This window comes from Heteronotia binoei, chromosome 19 (genome assembly GCF_032191835.1).
Source record: "Heteronotia binoei isolate CCM8104 ecotype False Entrance Well chromosome 19, APGP_CSIRO_Hbin_v1, whole genome shotgun sequence".
In the NCBI taxonomy this organism is placed as follows: domain Eukaryota; kingdom Metazoa; phylum Chordata; class Lepidosauria; order Squamata; family Gekkonidae; genus Heteronotia; species Heteronotia binoei.
Window position 1 is genome coordinate 45,795,737 of NC_083241.1, and position 19,591 is coordinate 45,815,327.

The 19,591-nt window shown below is 50.7% G+C and overlaps 1 protein-coding gene across 1 annotated transcript in view; it reads left to right on the forward strand.

Moving 5' to 3' along the window:
* WDR72 (WD repeat domain 72) overlaps positions 1-14,077 on the forward strand; it is a 52,959-nt gene extending 38,882 nt beyond the window's left edge. Inside the window, 4 exon segments of the mRNA XM_060260002.1 lie at positions 981-1,063; positions 6,025-6,132; positions 9,933-10,045; positions 13,939-14,077. Coding sequence (XP_060115985.1) covers positions 981-1,063; positions 6,025-6,132; positions 9,933-10,045; positions 13,939-14,077 — 443 coding nt within the window.
* Positions 14,078-19,591: the final 5,514 nt, after the last annotated feature.

Sequence of the window (19,591 nt, forward strand, 5' to 3'; positions counted from 1 at the left end):
ACCTGGGACCTTCTGCTTCCCAAGCAGATGCTCTACCACTGAGCTACCGTCCCTTTGCTAATGTGGTGCAAAACCCTCCCAGTTGTCACCTGCAGCAGGGGTTGCATGTCTCCCAGGTGTGCAGGGGCATCAATGGCTTTGAAGTGATTCCTGTTACAGAGATGGGCAAAATGTATTTCTCATATTATAGGCTGTGTGTGGGTTTCACGTTCAGCTATAGGTTCCTTTGAATAGAGATGAATGACATGTTGTTTTTATTGGGCTAAAGAGTTTGTGTGCTTTTTGCTGTAGCCTGTTCTTAACCAAACATGTTGGAAAAGAGATTTTGGAAAGCAGAGCAGATCTGTCATGACTCTTCTGACAGCTGCCCAAATGGCCATGGTTTTATTTTCTCTGCAGCTCATCGTAGCATTTGTCCTTTGAGTGGTTAATGCCCTTTGTTTATGCAAAGTAGTGACTTGTCCTGAATCCTGAACAAGGGAACCCATTTACCATTTACCAGGGGGGGGGGGGGCAGATCTTTAAGGTAGATGCTGTGTGGCTCAGATCTTTGCAGAAATACCTCAGGTCAAGGATTGTCAGGCTGAAAGCACAAATTGCCTGATTCTGGAGTGAAAGCTCCCCTATGCTATTTCAGGTCAGGAAAATGGAGGAGGGCTGGCTGAACCCCTTCTCCTTGCACAGTGGCCCTCGTCGGAGTCAGGCTCCCCCCACATGCCTGGGAAGCATGGAAGTCCCAGAACACATCCCACAACCTCTCCTACCCCCCTACCCCACATCCTAGGACTCCGCAGGCGCCCCATGACTTGAGTTTGGTTAAACTGAATGACCAGAAGTGTGGGGTGAGGCTGCAAACAAACCTTCCTTCCAGTGTGCTCTGGGCCGGAACTCTTAGAGTTCTTTAGTTGCAGCTGGCCCCACTGGACGCCCTCTGGGTGACCTGCTTGCTTTCTTACCAGGCCTGCTTTGCATGTTTCCAGGCACCTTTGGATTTCCTGTCTGTGATGCTGAGAATATCTCACTGGTCAAGCTTATTTCTTGCTGGAGAGACCAGTCCGTTGAGGTAGGGCACGGGGGCCTCTCAGTCCTTTTGGACCCCTGGCACTGCTGCTGAGTGCCAAAGGAGAAGAGAAGGGAGGGAGGGAGGGAGGGAGGGCTCTGGGCTGTGAGGCTGCCTGTGGCGGAGTCCTGGCCAGCCCACCTACCAGGAGGGAGGCCCCTCTCCCCCCCACCTGCCTGCCACGGGAAGGGGAGGGACTGAATGCTGAGCCCAACCTTTTGGGCCTTCCCAGCTGTCTGGGCGTGGGGAGGAGAGGGGGGGCACTGGGTCTCCTGGCTCCAAGGGCCAGCGCTCGCTCAATGGGGTCTTCTGCTTTGGCTGCCCTCCCCAGGAGAGGGAAGGAGGGGGCCCTGCTGGCAGTGTTGCCCTCTTGCAGGCCGGAGAGGGTGCCAGGGCTGGCTCAGGAAATATTTGGGGACTTTAGGGGTGGAGCCAGGAGCAAGGTTATGACAAGCACGATTGAACCCCAAAGGGAGTTCTGACCCTTTTAAATGCCTTCCCTCCACTGAAAAGAGTGGGGGATGGGGTGCCTTCTTTTGGGGCTCATAGATTTGGTCCCCCGGTCCAAACTTTTTGAAACTTAAAGGGTTTTTTGAGGAGAGGCATTGGATGTTATGCTGAAAATCTGATGCCCTACCTCAAGCCCTAGATGCCCACAGCACCCCCCAAAACCAGCACCCCCAAGCCTTAGATGCCCACAGATTGAATCTCCATTATAGCCTATGGAGATCAGTCTCCATAGGGTATAATGGAGTGCCCAGCAGACATTTCCACTCACCCACCCACCCACCCTGCTTTCAGATGACCCTGAGACGGGGGAGAGGGCCTCCAAACCCTGCTCCCAACTGGGGATTGGGCACTCTTTTCCCCTGGGCAGGTTGTCCCAAACCCACCCATTGTGCCAAGAGCACCTGCCAGCCCCGCCCCCCCCCCGCCCCTCTGGGGCTGAGACAAAGGCCCAAGAGCCCCTTCGCATGATGCTGAGAGGACTTTTTCTGACTGGGGGAGCGGGAGGGAGAGGGCCCATTAACACACTCCTGTTCTTCCCACCCAGAGGTCTTAAAGAATGTTTTTGCTTCTACTGTAAGTGGCCTTAACCTGCCAAGATGCAGGAGAATATGCTGGGCTTGGTGGCACCAGAAGGAGGGCTGCCCTTCTCTCCACCCCCAGCAACCCACTAGTCGGTCTCCCTCTGGCAGGTGGTGGAGGCCATGCAAGCAGCACTGCTGGCTGAAGTCCAGAGGAGCCTGCAGAATATGCTGCCCAATGGTCACGGGCCAGCAAAGGCAAGCCAGGAGGTGCCCAATGGGGAACTGCCGGAAGCGCCCAAGAGCCCACCAGGGCTAGGTAAGTTCCTCTCTCGCTCGCTCGCTCTTTGCACAGAGGAAGGAGGCCTGACCTGCCCCCTGTGAATCCTGCCCCCCCCCCCGCCCCTGCTGCTGCTGCTTCCTGCAGTCGTCCTCCTCCGCTGGGGCGGCAGCTGATTCTCTCCTTGCTCCAGTGATGAACACAACAAGGGATGTTGCTTTGCAGGTGTTCAAAATGGTTCCAGGGCATCATTTCATAGGTACTGTCAGTGAACTACAAATCATATGGAAATGAGCCAATGTCCCCAGGGTTTATATTTTTCAATGAGATCACATTTATACTCGAAATGTGATTGTTCCCATTTTATACCTTCAGATCATGAAATGTGGAGTCTTTATGCTTTGCTAGTGGAAAAATCCACAGAGTGGAAATGAGTTTTATGGTTAGATCATTTCATTTTACAACAGAGCGAGTTGCTGTAACTTTTAATGCTGCTCATGTTTATGGGCAGGAAAGTCTGATTCTGAATTTATGTTGCAAAGTGATATCCAATTTTCTGTAGCCCATTAGCTGAGCCTTAAAATTAAGTGACCTGAAGTTTACATTCAATTTTCTTAGTGAGCCTTCTTTGTGATGGCTAATTTATAATCTCATGGTGTGGATGTGTCTGTCAGGAAAATTGGTTACCAGCCTGTATTCGTTCCAGGAATCTAAAAAAGGTCCCTTTTTTAAGACATAAAGAACACTGACATCTCTTAGCGAGATTGTTGTCATCGTGCCAAAATGGAAGCTTTGTGTGTGATTATTTTTTGTTTACACTGGATCCTCACTCCCTTTTGCTCTGTTTCACCCCACTCCTACACAAATTTACTTGGAAGGAAGTCAATGCAAGATGCAATGCAGATTGCAAGCATTTCTATGGGATTAAGTCCCTCCCTCCTTTTACTAGGATTTACCACTAAGTAAACAGGAAAGGTTAGTAGCCTCTGTGTGTTTCGATTTCAGATCACTTGGGAAGAAATTGGCTTTACATTTCAGAAATCCTGCTGCAAATCTGGACATGGCTAGGACATTCCAGACGGGTAGCATTGGTCTCTTTAGTGCTAGTAAGACATCATGCAAGGAAGTATGTGAATTTTAGATGCTCCACTCTTAAAAAGATGCACCTTCTCAAACACAGCTGTACACCACAGCTTGGAGGGAAAGTCTCTGATATTTGGGCATGGGAAGAAATGGATGATTGTATCCACGAATCAGATTTAGGTCACCACCCCAGTAGGAAAAACTAAGTCTCAGCAAGAGGTAAAGCCGGACTCTCCTTTCTTTTGTGGGGGTTCTGCTTTCCTTCAGATGAGTTTGACACGGATATGTCTGAACTCTTGCCTGAGTTCTGGTGAAGGTCTCCCAGGTACCTTATGGAGCATCACTTCCTGATGTGGCTCTAGGCAGCTTTCCCATACAAGGAGAGGAGAGGAGAGGTCTGCCGACTGCTTTGGGCAGGCTGGCTCAATGCTGCGAGGGCTGGGTGGAGGCACTTGCCTGGCTTGACCGGCTTTCCGGTAGAATGGGCCCCTGCGTGACACCAGGATGCACTCACGCTTCAGATTACATTTCTTCCCTATAAAGGGATACAACTCAATTTTGTACCTTACCATCTAACCCGTGGCTTAACTTGGCTACTGTATCGTCTTGTAGACATTCACTTAAAGCTGTACCTTGATCCAATATTCTCTAAGATTAGTGGTCAAGTATTGAAGGAAGCAAACTAGAAGGCTCTGTAAAACCTTCCCTTATTTTGTTCTTCATATATTTTACCATAGAACTCCTTAATGCAGCAGAAATCAGATTTGTTGTGTATTTTTACACACAATCCAATTGTGCAGGCGCCACAGCAGCCTCATCTGCCCACAAGATTACAGAGGATAAGATGGTCCACGGCTCTCATTCAAACCATGCAAGGAAACCAGAAGTTCTGGATGCCGCTGCACAGCTCTCTCCCCACTCTAAATGTTAGGCTTGCATAGAGATGTGAAGGCCTGGGGGGGGGGGGGGCATTTTTTGTGTTTTTTCCCAGACTCTCTGACAAATTTTGGGGAATACTGAAGAAAACTCCCATGAATTTTTTTTCCTTTTAGATTGAGTGAAATCCCTTTAAATTATCTGTGTTGACCTGTTTCTGATACCATTCAGGTACAAGGTCCTGCTTGAAAGTCGCTTCAAGGCAGATCCAGGCCTGCATTTGGAAAGGCCAGCAGCCCCCCACCCCACCCCTGGATGTCAGGAGGGTCTTGTGCAGCAACGGGGGGGGGGGGTGTTTCTGGCACCTCCTCCTTGAACCCTCCAGCCCTTGCTTTCTATTGGTGCTGCTTGGGCCAGGCCCGTCTGCCATCCTTGGGAACTCTCTGCAGTGAAGCAGCCACAGCGGGTAGCTGCTGGAGAGGTGAACTGTGTGCATTGGGGGGTGGGATGAGCCAGGGGCAGCCTTTCTCTGGGCTGCAACATAGCAGCTGTTGCTCTGGCAGCCATTGGGGTCCCGGCAGGCAGCAGAAGGCCTTGGGTTCCTCCTCCCCTGCATTGCACAGAGAGGCCATCAGGCAGCAGCAGGAGCAGCTCTGCCCCGTCTCCCTCCATCAATCAAGGGCCTCAAGCAGCCACCTTCTTCGGGAACCCTTCCTGCTCTTCACAGACAGCTCAATAACTTGTCTGGGAGGAGATGTGATAAATGCCCGCCATGCTTCACGAGGAGGGGGGTGGGGTGGAGGGGCTGCAGCCTGGGACCCAGTTGGCTCAGACAGCACATTTCATCACTTTCAGCTCACAAAGGGAAGATGGGAGCATTTCTAGGCAGATTCCCCATCCGGCCTCCAAAGAGATTAGAGTCCCCTTGAAGGGGAGCAGAGATTGGCCAGGTTCTTCTTGCTAAGTCTCTCTCTCACACTCACCCACAGAGCCATTTTCCTTCTCATTCTGCGCACAGGCCCCATTTTTAAAGTCCAGCCATGGAACTCCAGCAGTTGTAGGGCTCTTCTGGGGGGTTTAAATCCTGGCCACTTCTGTTGATCTAATCATTACTGGCCACATTCTGCTTTGACTACAGGGGAACAGAAGTGGTTTAACCAAGACCCATGTGGGAGGGAGGGAGGGAGGCAGCGAGGGAGAATGGCCAGCACCCTCTCAGGGCATCCCTCCCCCAGCCTGGCAGAGGCAGCCTGCTCAAGCCCAGCAGTCCCAGGAGGGAGGGCCCCCCCACCCCCGTTCAAAACACCTGGAGAAAGTGACCCTGTTCCCTGCCCCCAGCAGCCGCTGAGCATAAAGGACCACAGGCCAGTGATCGAGGCCCTGGTGGGATTCTGGCAGTTGCAGGACAATTAATACCTGCTGGAACAGTGGCGGCCTCTGCCAGTATGGAAAGAGGATGCTTTTCGGTCTCAATACATGTGCTTTGCTCCCAGAATATAACAGGCGGCTAATTGCTGAGCATCAAATAAAATGCATGTAGTCTTCCCTCTGCAAGCTGGCCAAAGATGCTGCTGAAAGAGGACAGCTGCAATGATGGGGAGGAACCACCCCCCACACCCCGCAACACACACACAAAAGGTACGATGGGTATAGAAATAGACCGTTGACTCACGAGTAACAAACGGGTTTCTTTCCAGCTGCAACCCCTGTTGTGCAGCATGACAGCTCTCCATCCCCTGAAATCTTCCCAGGAGGAGAAGACGTCTCTGATGAGCAAAACATCTTGGAAGGGCCAGATAACCGAGGTAAGCACAGCAGGACCTTGTGAGTGGGGCCATCACTTCTTCTCCAGCCCTGTCCCGGGGCAGGGGTGCGGGGGGAGTTCCTTTCATGCCCATTCCCACCCCCAGGCAGAACAGAGCCCAAGGCCCAGAAAGTTCCCTGGTGCCATGGTTGGCCCTCTTGAAGTGGGGGAGGTGGGATGATGCAAGGGCCCAGGGACCCTCCAGCTGCTCCAAGGGGCTTCTTTCTGTTCCTTCTGACCAGCAGTGCTCCAGGGAGGGTTTAGTGACCGTGTGGGGGGGGGAGAGATCCGTGGAACAGCACTTGCCACTGACTGGAAGGGCTGCCTGTCACTTCTTTGTCTCTTCTTCTCCAGCATCTCTGTGTGCTGGACATCACTGCTTGGAGCCATCCCTCCCCCCCCACCCCCGTGGCCTCTCAGCTTAGCTAAGAGCCCCCCAAGTCCGGCAGCCCCTTCTGCTCCCAGGAGGGCTACTGCTGCCAGCCGGGCATCCTTGATCCTCCCCTGCATCCCTGTCAGCTCCCCAGAGCCCTCTCAGGTCAGGCCTGTGGTTGCAAGACTGGGCTCCAGAGGGAGCTCTTGCTGTGGTTCCCCTGCTCTGGCCTGATGAGGGTGGTGGCTGGAGGCCTGGCTGAGGGGGAAGCACCAGGCTGGATTTGTGCCAGGCCAGGGATGGAGGGACAGTCAGCCAGCTGTGCTGCAGACTCATTTTCCTGCTTCACATTGTCCAGAAAAGCCAGTGGTGGCCAGCCCACTGTCTGGTTCCCTTTGGAGAAGAATGCAGATGTCTCTCTGTCTTGTGGTCCCTCCTGGACCGAGGCAAAGAGGAGTCCTTGCCTGCTCCAGAGCAGCTGTGAGCAGAGGTGAGCTGGAGCCAGTCTTCCCCCCTTCTCTGACATTGGCCCAGGAAACCAAGACACCCTCCTGGCCTGCCCCGAACGCATCCAAAGGCATTTCAGGGAGGCTGTGAATGCAGCAGCAGCAAGAAGGGGCTGGGGAAAGATAAGTCCTCAGAGCTTGAAATCAGAGCAGCATCTGCCTTTGCTGCCACCATCATTACCTTTGTGGCAGACTCCCTCTGGCTTTCCCTCCATCCAGTCACTCTACATAGGCTGGGAAATCTCCAGAGAGCCCTTGCTGGGCCTAGCAGCTTCCCACTGAGAATTTGTGGCCCGGTTGTCATGGCAACATTGCATTTCTCCAAGAATTGCTCATATTGATCCATGGACAGGAGGCATCAATGGCCAGGCGAGTGTGAAGAGGAAAGAGAGCCGGCTAGGGCTCTAACGTGACCCCCAGGTTGCAGGTCAGAAATCAGCTCCGAGCAAGAGAGACAGACACGGCTTCATTGGTTGCCACATCTGGGGCTTGTATCTTTTCCCCTGCTCAGTTGGCTGGAAAGCTTGCTAGTTCCTTGTCACGTCCAGTCTGTAGAGCTTGTCCCCCCTCCCACAGCTGGGGCAGTTTGGAGTCAGAGCCAGGAATGCTGGCTGTGTCCAGAGGGCCAGTGGGGGCTAAACTTGCTGAGACGGAGAGGGGGGAAGATCCCAGGGCCGCCTGTGGGGGACAGCTCATGGAAAGTGGCAGGCCCCTGGGCTGCCTGCAGTGGTGGAAGAGGGGCTATGAGGAAGGGGCTTGAGAATAAAGAGGCCAGTTTTGCAGGGCCCCTGGATAGACCTGGTGCTGCTTCGCTTGGAATCCTGTGTGCAGTTCTGGCCACTGCATCTCCAGAAGGACATTGCAGGGCTGGGGAAACTACAGAGGAGGAGGGCGACCCAGGAGATTTGGGGGCTGGAGCCCCTTCCCCAGGAGGAAAGGGAGGAGAGGCTGCTGGGACTTCTCAGTCCGGAAAAGACACAACTAAGGGGTGGGGGAGGTTCATGGAAGAGGTTTGTAGAATTCTGCATGGGGTGGAGAGAGCCAAGAAAGAGAACTTTCTCTCCCCCCCCCCCCAAGAACTTGAGGGCATCCAATGAGAATGATGGGTGGTAGGGTCAGGATGGAAAAAAGGAGACATTAATTTACACGCATCTGAATCCATGCCGTGTTGCTGAACCTCCAGAGGGACTGACTGGCCCCTGTGAGAGACAGGAGGCTGGACTCGGGCCTTCCTTCACTGGTCTGACCCAGCAGGGCTCTTCTGATGCTCTTCAGATGCTTTGGACAAAATCCCTGGTTTGAAAAGGGAAGCCGGAGGAGAGCAGGCAGCTGCAGGTTGCCTCATGGCAGGCAGGCAGGCAGGCAAGTGCCAGGGCAGAGTGAAAGCCCAGCAGCCAGCAGGGGCAGAACCCCCCCACCCCGCCCCTGCTTCTTGGCCTCCCTGTGCCAAGGCCCCCCACCTCCCCAGCCTCTGCCACTTCCCTGGGTCCTCTGAAGCAGCTCTGAGAGGGAAGGGGTGGAGCTGCACCCTCCTCTTCTGCTAACACTTGGCCTGGGGAGTCACGCCAATGAATAGATAAATAAGAAATGTTAAAATTGTGGTTTTAAATATTTTATTATTAGGTTTTAAATACTAAAATTATTAATAGTTGTTTTTTTTTAAATTGGGGTATATGAACCTTTTTTATTCTGTGCTGGTTGAGGACCATTTTTCATAAAGATTGATTGATTGATTGATAGGGAGTCTGCCAGAAGCCTGCAGATGGGGAGGGGGACCAGTTCTCTCTGAGGCCTGAGCTGTCCACTAGCCGCTACTTGGGAGTTCAAAGAAGAAGACCCCTCCCCTCCCCTCCCCGTAGGGTGACAAGAGAAGGAAGGGGGCCTGTGCTTGTCCTTCCTCCAAGTGCAGAGCCAGGTGTTCTGAGCAGCATTTGGTCACAGGAGCCCCCGCCCCATCTGAAGTGAGCCTGTCTGGTTGCTGCTTGCCTCCCAAACCATCCATCATCCAGGCAAGGGTGGGCAGGGCTGGATTAAGAGTTAGACCAAGTAGGCACTGGCCTACGGCCCCCCCCCCCCGCCTCTAGCAGCCCCGGGCCAGCTCCCCCCCCCCCCGCTTGCAGCCCTCCCAGCCTGCCCTTGCAGCTAGCAACTGACTTGCCTGGTGCAGCTGATGCCAAGCTTGCCTCTCTCTCCCTCTCCCCTGCAGCTTTGTCCAAGGGGCTGTTGAGAAGGGGCCTGCAGGCTGCAGCGGGGGCCACTCCAACGCTGAGATACAGTAATTTGCAAAAAAAAAACCTTGAGATTTTGACTGCCGTGAGGCCTCCAAAGGGTTTAATCTGGTCCTGAGGGTGGAGTGTCTCTGCTGCCGTCTCCAGCATCCCGTTGAGGAAAATGTGGAGCATGGAAGAGACCCGAGTAGCCAGACTGCACTGGAAGGATCAGAGTTTTAAGGCTGCTGGCAATTGACAAAAATTAAACATGTTTATCCATTACCAATGGAAAAGCAACTGAGCTGCCTGAGGAGAGAAATCCAGGGCCTGTGTCCACTCTTGCCCCCTTCCCCGCTCCTTTGCAAGGATGCCTTTTGGATTCTTTTGCCTCTTTGAATGAAGCAACCCCTCCTCTAGTGCACAAACACTTCCTTTGCAAGCAGGGGTTTTCTTTGGCCCTGCTGTGAGCTGCGCAGAAGAGAGGATGGTGGTTGGTGGCGCATACTGGCATTATTGATCTCAGCAAATTAGCACTCATGTCTTGACCTGTGTGGAAGGCGCACAATTGTGTAACACTTATCTGCAATTCAACTGCAAATCATTTTTTAAGGCTATCACTGGCATCTTATTAGTTGACCCACTTTAAAAAGATGCAAAAGTGATCAAAAAGCCAAGGATGATCAAATGCACAATGCATGTTTTTGTTTTTCAGGTGAGAAGAAGCCACATCCTTGGATGTCCAAGGTGTGTTCTTGTAAAATGTGCTAGCAGACAGTATTGTTTCCCCAGCAAGCCCAGAAGAGAAGGCAGAAAGGGAGCCATCAGGTGGCTCATTCGTTGGTTGTCTCCAGCCTGTTCTTTGGCTTTGTGCAAAGCCCGTTGGCTCCACGGAGCCCCTCTCATGAGCTCCTCAGCAGGCTCCCTGCTTCTCTGTCCTGTTGCCATGATGCCCTCCTGACACCCAGGAGAGAGCCTGAATCCATGGCTAAGAACACAACCAGCTCAAGGCACGCAGGCCTGGAATGACAAGAAGGCCCAGCTCTTGCCTGCCCCTCGCTCGCTTCACCTCCTCTTCTGTAAACACGCAGCAACTTTCACTCATTGGTGTTTGACACCTGACGGGTTGCACCACAGCTGTCCCTGAGATTACTTGCTCCATTTAGACTCCACCTTTATCTCTCACGGACCAGAAGCAGCTTCCTTTGTAGGGAAATTGTTTTTTTTTTTTAATTACGGTCTCATCCATAGTGGTGCTCCAATGGTCTTGCACGTTGATAAAAGTACATAATACAAAACATGTCTGGATGGAGGCATCCGTTTCTTTACAACTGAGACCCTTTTGCTAGAGTACCTGTATACTGATGGCTTTAAAAATTAAGCTTCTTAATTTGTTCTTGGTGGCAGCCACATTTTTAAAGGCTAGGGCATGTAAGAATAAAAAAATGGCTACAGTTAGCTACCATTCAAAATCAAGGAGGTTATGTCTATGGCTAAAATGTCATCACAGGTTAAAGGAGTGGATAATCCTAAACATATTCCAAATATTTTATTCTTTATGTAGATCCTGTGTCAATGCCCAAACATGCTTACCCTTTTTTTTAACTTATCAAAACAATAAGACAATACTTTATGTGTGAAGAGAAGTAGTTTATTTGGTAGTACTGTCAACATTAGCTGTGTACTTTCTTCTTTCTCTGTATTTACTGCAAACCCCCATGGCGGGTTCTGGGCCTTTGATTGTGTTCAGAGTGTGCAGTTACCTGCTGAAAATTTTAAAATAAAAAGTTTTGAAAAACTCTTATCTAGTTCAAAGTGTATATTGGCGGGGCGGGGGGGCACTGCCTGCCTTTCTCTGTTTGGATGTGTGTCCAAACAAGATGTGAGAATCGTAGCCAATAAACTACAATAAAAGCAACATGCTAAAGATGTGCACAGGGCCTCCATCTGTGTCTGCGTCTTGCCTGCAGGGATGAGGGGTGGGTGTATTCTTTGCTCTTGACTCTCCCAGGGCAGGGAAGCTCTTTCCCTTCTTGCTCCTGAGCAGGCAAAGCTGGAGCTCAGCCTCTTTCCCATCTTCCCTCACAGTTCTGCCAGTCATGAGAAACTGTAGCCACGGCCAGCCCTAGACTGTCTGGCAAGGCTAACTTCTGATGCCCCCCCACCCTGATGATGTCATTGAGTCACATGAGGGGAACCCAATTTGCCACACCCAGGAAGCCGGTGCCCTAGTTTGCCCCAGCATCTTCCTTCCTCGGAGCCTCTGCTGCTCTCTCTGTCTCCCAACCCCCCACCCCTGGTCCAGTTTTCAAAGCCAGTTTTGGGGAGAATCAGGAGAATATCTGTTCTCTCTCTCTCTTCTGGTTCTGTTCTTCACTCCACTCTGCCAGGGTGTGCAAGCCAAGTTTTTGCCCAGGCCTACCACACACAGCCCCAAAGAACCATACCTAGAATGAGTAAACCCTCCCACATCCAGTGGGGTTGTTCAGCGATTGCCAGCAAGTGGAAATGCTCTGCATAGAAATCTCCACCTTCATTTTCCTGCTTGGTGGGAAGAGAGGCTACCTGTTCTGGTGGGATGACACCCCTGGGGCTCACCTCAGTTGCTCTGCCTGCTTCCCAGGTAGGGCTGCTCTCAGAATAGCTGTGAGACTGGGAGGCTTCCAGCTGCTTATAAATGCCCCAAAGAGTCCTGATTGGATTCTTATCATTAGCAATGGACATGGTCCAGATCCGATCTGGTCTATTAACCTGCTGACTAGATGTCCCTACTGATAAGGTGAAGTTTTGAAAACATAGCTGAGGCTGGCTGCAGTGTGTGACAGGTTAGTATTTGTTCACAATAATGAATCACAACCATAAAACATACTTTTGGAGTAGCTGTGCTATTGCTCTTAAGAGGTGTGTTCGTTCTTTGTCCTAACAGATGTTGTGAATGTGTGATTAATGTTCCCTTTTTGATTATTGATAACATCATGAACAAGTTAGCAAATGCTCCTGAAAAGAATCTCTTCCTGACCTGAACAAATGTATTTGCTAGGAAAGATTAATTACTGACAAGGGGACAGTGACTTAATTTGGGCGGGGGTGGGATGGGAATGCTCCTTAAGCCCAGACTTTATCTCCTTTTCTTCAAGGCAAGTTTTCTTGCATTTCCCTTGCTAGGACAAGAAGGCTGCTGCTTCTGAGCAAACCCAGATATCTGTGGGTGCTTTCGGTTGGTGCGAAAGCAGGGTGAAAGACTCTCTTTGCTGGCTGAGTTGAATACAGGGTCTGCTTAGCCAGCCACACTCTAACTGTGCATCTCAGGCACAAAGATTTTGAAGGAAGAGACCTGCTTTGTGACTTCCAGAATTGTGGACATGGATGCCTTCATTACAGGAACAAAGTACTACAGACGGTTCTGAGAGGTTGAGGAAATGTTGGAATATGGTGGTGGTCTGTGAGAAATAGCATCTTTTCCAGAGGATGAAACATTCAACCATCACAGCACTGAGCAGTCCAGCTGTCGTAAGAAGCCTCTTTAGCATGACAGATCAGCTGCTACAGACAAAACCACCTTCCTGCCAAAGAATCTCACCCTCATGAAGGAGCAACACAGAGACTGCAGGGATTATAGAACTAGCCTGATGGAACAATCTCGGTGGCTTCAGGACAGCCCCCCAAATGTGGTCTCTGATTTCCATGTGTGCTTGGACATTTTGGGTGGCAGAAAAATCACATCACACTTAAGAAAGGCCCAGGGAGGGTGGGAGGAAGGAAGGGAGGGAAGGGAGGAGGGAAGGAAGGAGGGAAGGAAGGGAGGAGGGAAGGAAGGAAGGAAGGAAGGAAGGAGAGAGAGAGGCAGGCCACAGTCATACCTGGCCAGCATTGGGGAGGTTTCCTTGTCCCTCTTCCATCATCGCTTTTGTCAACAGGGGGGAGATGGGGGGGGCTCTGAATGTGCTCCTGAAGGATGGATGAAGTGGCCTGTGGACAGTGGTGCCTGCTCTGAGCTCCACCTAGGGAAGGCAGGGCAGCAGGGCCCCCATGGTCTCTCAGGGGAGCTTCCGAGACGTGCCCAGCTGTACATGGAAGGGCCAGTCTCTGTGCTTGGGGGCATTTGGACCCTGCAGTGCTTTCCAGCAATTCTAGGAGGCTGCTGAGGTGCCTGAAGCTGGCAGGGCAGGTACAGGGGCCTGGCCACTGCCATACACTTCCAGGCTGGGCCCTGTGACACCCTCCGGGTGGGGGAGCCCTTGAATGCTGCCCCTAAACTTCAACTGGCGCAAAACGCTGCTTGGTTATTAGCAGGGGAACCAGAGTGATCCTATTTCATCTACTGGGCCCCCAGTTTTCCCCTCAAGCTCAGTTCACAGTGTTGCTTTGAGCCTCAGCAGCCTGGAGCTCACATTTCCTCAAGGACCACATCTGCCCATATTTTCTTCCCTGATATTTGCAATCTGCCAGTAAGGTCTTCCTTCATGTTCGAGCTTATGTGGTGCCAAATAGGAGTCCATAAGAAGCAGGGTCTTTTCTGTAGCAGCCCCAAAGGCATGAAACTCCCTCCCTCCCTTCTGAGTCATTCAACTTCCAACCATCTTTTTGGGTCTACTTTTGAGGATAATTTTTAAAAAAATATTTTCCTGGCTTTCTGCTGATGCAGTTGTTGCTTTGCATTAAGTTGTTGGGAATTGCTCTAGTTCTCATTTTTGTGAGCTGCTTAGTGATTCGTTTTACAGAAAAGCAGACTTGCGAGTGAGCCCTGGAAGCCTGGCCAGAAGCGCGGCTGCACTGATCCTGCTGGGGAAGAAGAGGTGGGCGCTGCTGGCCGAAGGCTATTCTGTCCACAAAGAGCAAAGCTTAGAGCACCATTCGTAATGTTTCAGGCAACCAGTTCCAAAAATAAAGCTCTTGGTGCTTGGGAACGCTTGACCAGAGGGAAGCCTTTCTCAAATGCAGCAGCCGCCCTTCTTGTCTTCCCGGCCTGTCGGGCTGGAGAGAGATTTCCCTGCTCTGTGCTGGGCCAGACTTGCTGCAGTTTGGCTTGATTATCCAGGGGATGGCTGCGACGTATTGGACAGAAGTGCCCGTGAGAAAATTGATTTCCCTCAACAGAAACGCTTTCAATTTTCTCAGGGCCATAATTTTATGTCCACAACAAAATGAAAGGGCTATTTTCTTTAAGACGAAGGGGAATTGAAATCTTCAATAGATTCTGTGGTGGATGTTGTGCTTTTGATTGTGGAAGCTCAAGATCTTCATTGTGCCACAGAACCTGTTCCTCCTCACCTTCGGGGGACAGGTTTCTACTCACGATATTTCCTGGTGCCAACCCCTCCCGTTCGGGCTGTGCACCGCCCCCAGAGTGTTTACGAAGTGCATGGCAGTAGTCGCAGCTGCTCTGCGTCTTCGCAACGTTCCAGTGTTCCCGTACATAGACGACTGGTTGCTCACCGCTCCCACAGCACATCAGCTGGCGAAGAATTTCAAAACAACACTCTCTCTTCTCGGCTCCCTGGGCCTGTGTGTGAATGCTACCAAATCTCACCTCACCCCAACTCAGGACCTACAGTTCATAGGTGCTCGTCTCTGCACATAAACTGCCTAGAACTCATAGCTGTTCACAGGGCTCTTCAATCGTTCCTTCCATCTGTAATCAACTGATATGTCCACATCACAACCGACAATATGGCCACAGTTTTCTACCAGATGTGTACCAGATGTCTCCGTCTGTGTCGCATAGACATACTTCTTTGGGAATGGTGCATCAAAAACAGCATCTACCTGACTGCCATTCATCTTCCAGGGATAGAGAATGTCTTGGCCGATTCTCTCAGCAGGATTTGCATAGATGACCACGAATGGTCCCTCAATCCGCATTACTTGCATCGCATCTTTGCATGCTTCGGGACTCCAAAAGTTGATGTTTTTGCTACGAAGGACAACTCGAAATGCCCTCTCTTTTACACCAGGAGAGGCAACGATGCTTTCCTCCACAGCTGGAGGGGTCCTCTTCATTATCTTTTTCCACGAACCCCCCTAATTACCCGATCTCTACTCAAAATTGCTCGGGACGGTACAGACTGCATACTGATAGCGCTATGGTGGCCACGGCAACCGTGGTTCACGAGACTTCTTCAAATGTCCCATCATACTTATTGCTGCCTTCCCGTGGCAAATGATCTCCTCTCCCAAGATCACGGCCAGGTATGGCACCACAACCCCCAAATTCTAGGACTTACGGCTTGGAGAATTTCGGCCACATCTTTACCACCGAGAGTAGTGGAAGTTATCCTGAATGCTAGAAAACCTTCTATCAGGCGCTCATACCAGTGTAAGTGGAAGCGCTTCTGCTCCTTTGCATCCTCTCAACAACTTGATCCAGAGTCTGTACCTCTCCCTTTGATCTTAGAATACCTGCTGTCTCTACAAGTGTCGGGGCTCAGCTATTCTTCTTTAAAGATTCACCTTTCAGCCATTTCTGCTTTCCACGAGCCTATTGACGGGCAGACTGTTTTCTCCCATAGACTGTCCAAATCATTCCTCAAGGGCATGTTGCACCTTCACCCTCCTATCAAACCGATTGTGCCAGTTTGGAGTTTGTCGTTAGTTCTTACACAACTTATAAAACCCCCGTTTGAACCCTTGGCCACTGTGGACCTTAATCTTCTCTCTTGGAAGACTGCCCTGTTGGTTGCTCTCACTTCTGGCAAGCGGCCAGTGACTTGTGTGCCTTCTGTTCTGACCGTTCTGGGGTGTGACCAAGAGAGGGATCTTGGGGTCGTGGTAGATAACTCACTGAAAATGTCAAGACAGTGTGTGATTGCAATAAAAAAAGGGCAATGCCATGCTGGGAATTATTAGGAAGGGAATTGAAAACAAATCAGCCAGTATCATAATGCTCCTGTATAAATCGATGGTGCGGTCTCATTTGGAATACTGTGTGCAGTTCTGGTCGCCGCACCTCAAAAAGGATATTATAGCATTGGAGAAAGTCCAGAGAAGGGCAACTAGAATGATTAAAGGGCTGGAGCACTTTCCCTATGAAGAAACGTTAAAATGCTTGGGGCCCTTTAGCTTGGAGAAACGTTGACTGAGGGGTGACGTGATAGAGGTTTACAAGATTATGGAGAAAGTAGAGAAAAAAGTCCTTTTCTCCCTTTCTCACAATACAAGAACTCGTGGGCATTCGATGAAATTGCTGAGCAGTCGGGTTAGAATGGATAAAAGGAGGTACTTCTTCACCCAAAGGGTGATTAACATGTGGAATTCACTGCCACAGGAAAAATTTATATATATAAATTTTTGCCACTGTGTGACACAGAGTGTTGGACTGGATGGGCCATTGGCCTGATCCAACATGGCTTCTCTTATGTTCTTATGACCTACCTTATACAGTTTTTCATAGGAACAAAGTGGTCCTGAGAGCGGATCCTGCTTTCTTACCCAAGGTTGTATCGAAATTTCATCTTTCAACTTCTACTTCGTTGCCCACGTTTTTTCCTAATCCTAAAGACTCTGGACAAAGAGCTCTACACACTCTCAATGTCAGAAGAGCTTTGTCCTTTTACCTCTCTTGTACACGGCCATTCCGTAAGGACCCTAACTTATTTGTGGCCTACGGCAATCCTCAAAGAGCACACAAAATTTCTACCCAGAGACTCTCTAAGTGGGTATCCATTGCAATGCAGTTGTGTTACGAAGTTGCTAAGCAACCTTTACCTGAAGGCCTTAAGGCTCACTCGAGTAGAGCAGTCTCGACCTCTTCGGCCTTCCTGGAGGGTGTCTCCTTAGAGGACGTCTGTGCTGCTGCATCATGGTCCTCGCCTTCCACGTTCGTCTCGCACTATGCCTTGGATGTTCGTGCCAGATGGGATGCCTCCTTCAGCCAAGCGGTCCTCAGCTCCATCTTCCACTGAAATCACCCCAGGTGAGTGCATGCATACGTTGTAAGTATGGAAATGTTTTTTTCTTGCCAGCACCCACCTTCCTTTTGACTTTCAGCTTGCTAGTCACCCATGTGTGGGACTGCACAGAGACCACAATGAAGATAAACAGGTTGCTTACCTGTAACTGATGATCTTCGAGTGGTCATCTGTGCAGTCACACACGCCCACCCAGCTTCCCCCTCTGCTGGCTGTTTCTGCTCTGGTTTTTACCTTTGTAGACTGTCAGTTGTGGCTGGAAGAAACTGAGTGGGAATGGCACCTCCCGCTCGCTCCAGGCATGTGCAGTCGATGCCTGCTCCCCAGGGCAAGTGGAAAGCGCGCCAAAAAATGCTCTAGGCAAGCTATTGGAGACTCCGAGGTATGGATCCGTTGCCTGCGGCAAGACCCATGTGTGTGACTGCACAGATGACCACTTGAAGATCACCAGTTACAGGTAAGCAACCTGTTTTTTTCAGAAGCGTTGGGCCTACCTGGTTTGTGAATAAAACAAGGACCTTTTGATTCTGAAAGGAGCCAGGTCTATTCAGGATGTCCCGGTCAATTCCTGATGTTCACATCTGTCAGGCTCAGAGAAAGCGAGCAGCAGGAAGAGAGGTCCTCAGCAGTGGCCCAGTGGCCCCACACGCGTGGACGTGAGCCCCTGCCTTGAGTTGCACAACCACTCTGCACTGGCCTGCCACCTCTCTCGTCAGACTGGAAACTTTTAGGGAATCTCTTTAGGAGGCGCCAAGAAGGGCACCAAGTCCTTGAAACAAACAAGAAAGGCCACACCAATTGGGGCAAAGCAGGGTTGCTAGGTCCAATTCAAGAGATATCTGGGGATTTTGGTGGTGGAGCCAGGAGACTTTGGGGTGGAGTCAGTTGACATTGGGGATGGAGCCAGGAGCAAGGGTGTGGCAAGCATATTTGAACTCTAAAGGGAGTTCTGGCCATCACATTTAAAGGAACCACACGCCTTTGCTCCATAGGAAATAATGGAGGATGGGGCACCTTGTTTGGGAGATCATGGAATTGGACCCCCTGGTCCAATCCTTTTGAAACTTGGCAGGTAGTTTGGGGAGAGGCACTGGATGGTATGCTGCAAATTTGGTGCCTCTACCTCAAAAAACAGCCCCCTTAAGTTAGAGCCCCAAATTCCATTATACCCTATGGGAATCAGTCTCCATAGGGAATAATGCCCAGCAGACATTTCCCTCCCCCACCCTGCTTTCTGATGACCCTGAAGTGGGGGGAGGGCCCCCAAACTGGAGGATCCCCTGCCCCCACCTGGGGATTAAGCAAACCGGAAACCACAGGGTACAGATTGATAAGAAAACAATAAAACACTGTGTAAATTACACGCTTCAAATAAATGTTTTACATTCTTTACTCATGCATCACTTATTATGGCTCACATCAAATGTTCTTAACCCAATAACTATAACTTAAGGAGTCCACAGTCCTCAAACAAAGACTCTGTTGTAAATAAGATCCAAACTGGATGCTGCAAATAATAGGTACCAAATCCTGCTGCCTTTATATCCCTCTTGCTGGTAGACGCAGATGGTGCTATATACCTGGGATCAAGGCTGAGGTAGCAGTCCTCTAGTCAACACGAGTCCCAGTTTTAATTTGTGTTTCACTTGCCACTTCCACTGGCCGCATATTCTTGAATCAGGAACCTGTGATAAGGCACCTGCTCACATCAACTTGCTTAGTATTTCTTAATTTGCACGAATGGTTCTCTCATTTGATGTGAGCCATAATAAGTGATGCATGAGTAAAGAATGTAAAGCATTTATTTGAAGTGTGTAATTTACACAGCGTTTTGACGTTTTCTTACCTACCTGGGGATTGGCAGTCTAGTGTAAAGAGATGAAGGGAAAACAATGATTTATGGGGAAGACAGTTTCATTCCAATATGCTAATAACCCCATTAAAATTGTCCTCTCACTGCACCATTGTTTCTTCTTCTTCTTTCCAAACCAGCAAGTCACCCTCATCTCTCACTGCTCTGGTCCCATCCGGCTGTTTTTCAGTGACCGGGGCAAGCCAGACCAGTGGAATGCAGCCCAGCTGGGCATGCCCTAATTGCCCCCCCCACCCCAACACTTCTCATCTGGGCACACTTCTTCTGCACGTTCCATTTCCCCAGATGACACTCAAGACCCCTCTGCTTTCCACAGACCACTGGAGTACAGCTGGGGGAGCAGACTGCGCCCTTTCCAGGTCAGACTAGCAGCTGGTTTAGCATAAGGCTGGGGGGGGGGGAGAACATTGTGCCCCTCCCCAAAAGGCTTGGTTGTGAATAGGGTTGCCAATCCCCAGGTGGGGGCAGGGGATCCCCCGGTTTGGAGGCCCTCCCCCCACTTCAGGGTCATCAGAAAGCGGGGGGAGGGGAGGGAAATGTCTGCTGGGAACTCTGTTATTCCCTATGGAGATTTATTCCCGTAGAAAATCATGG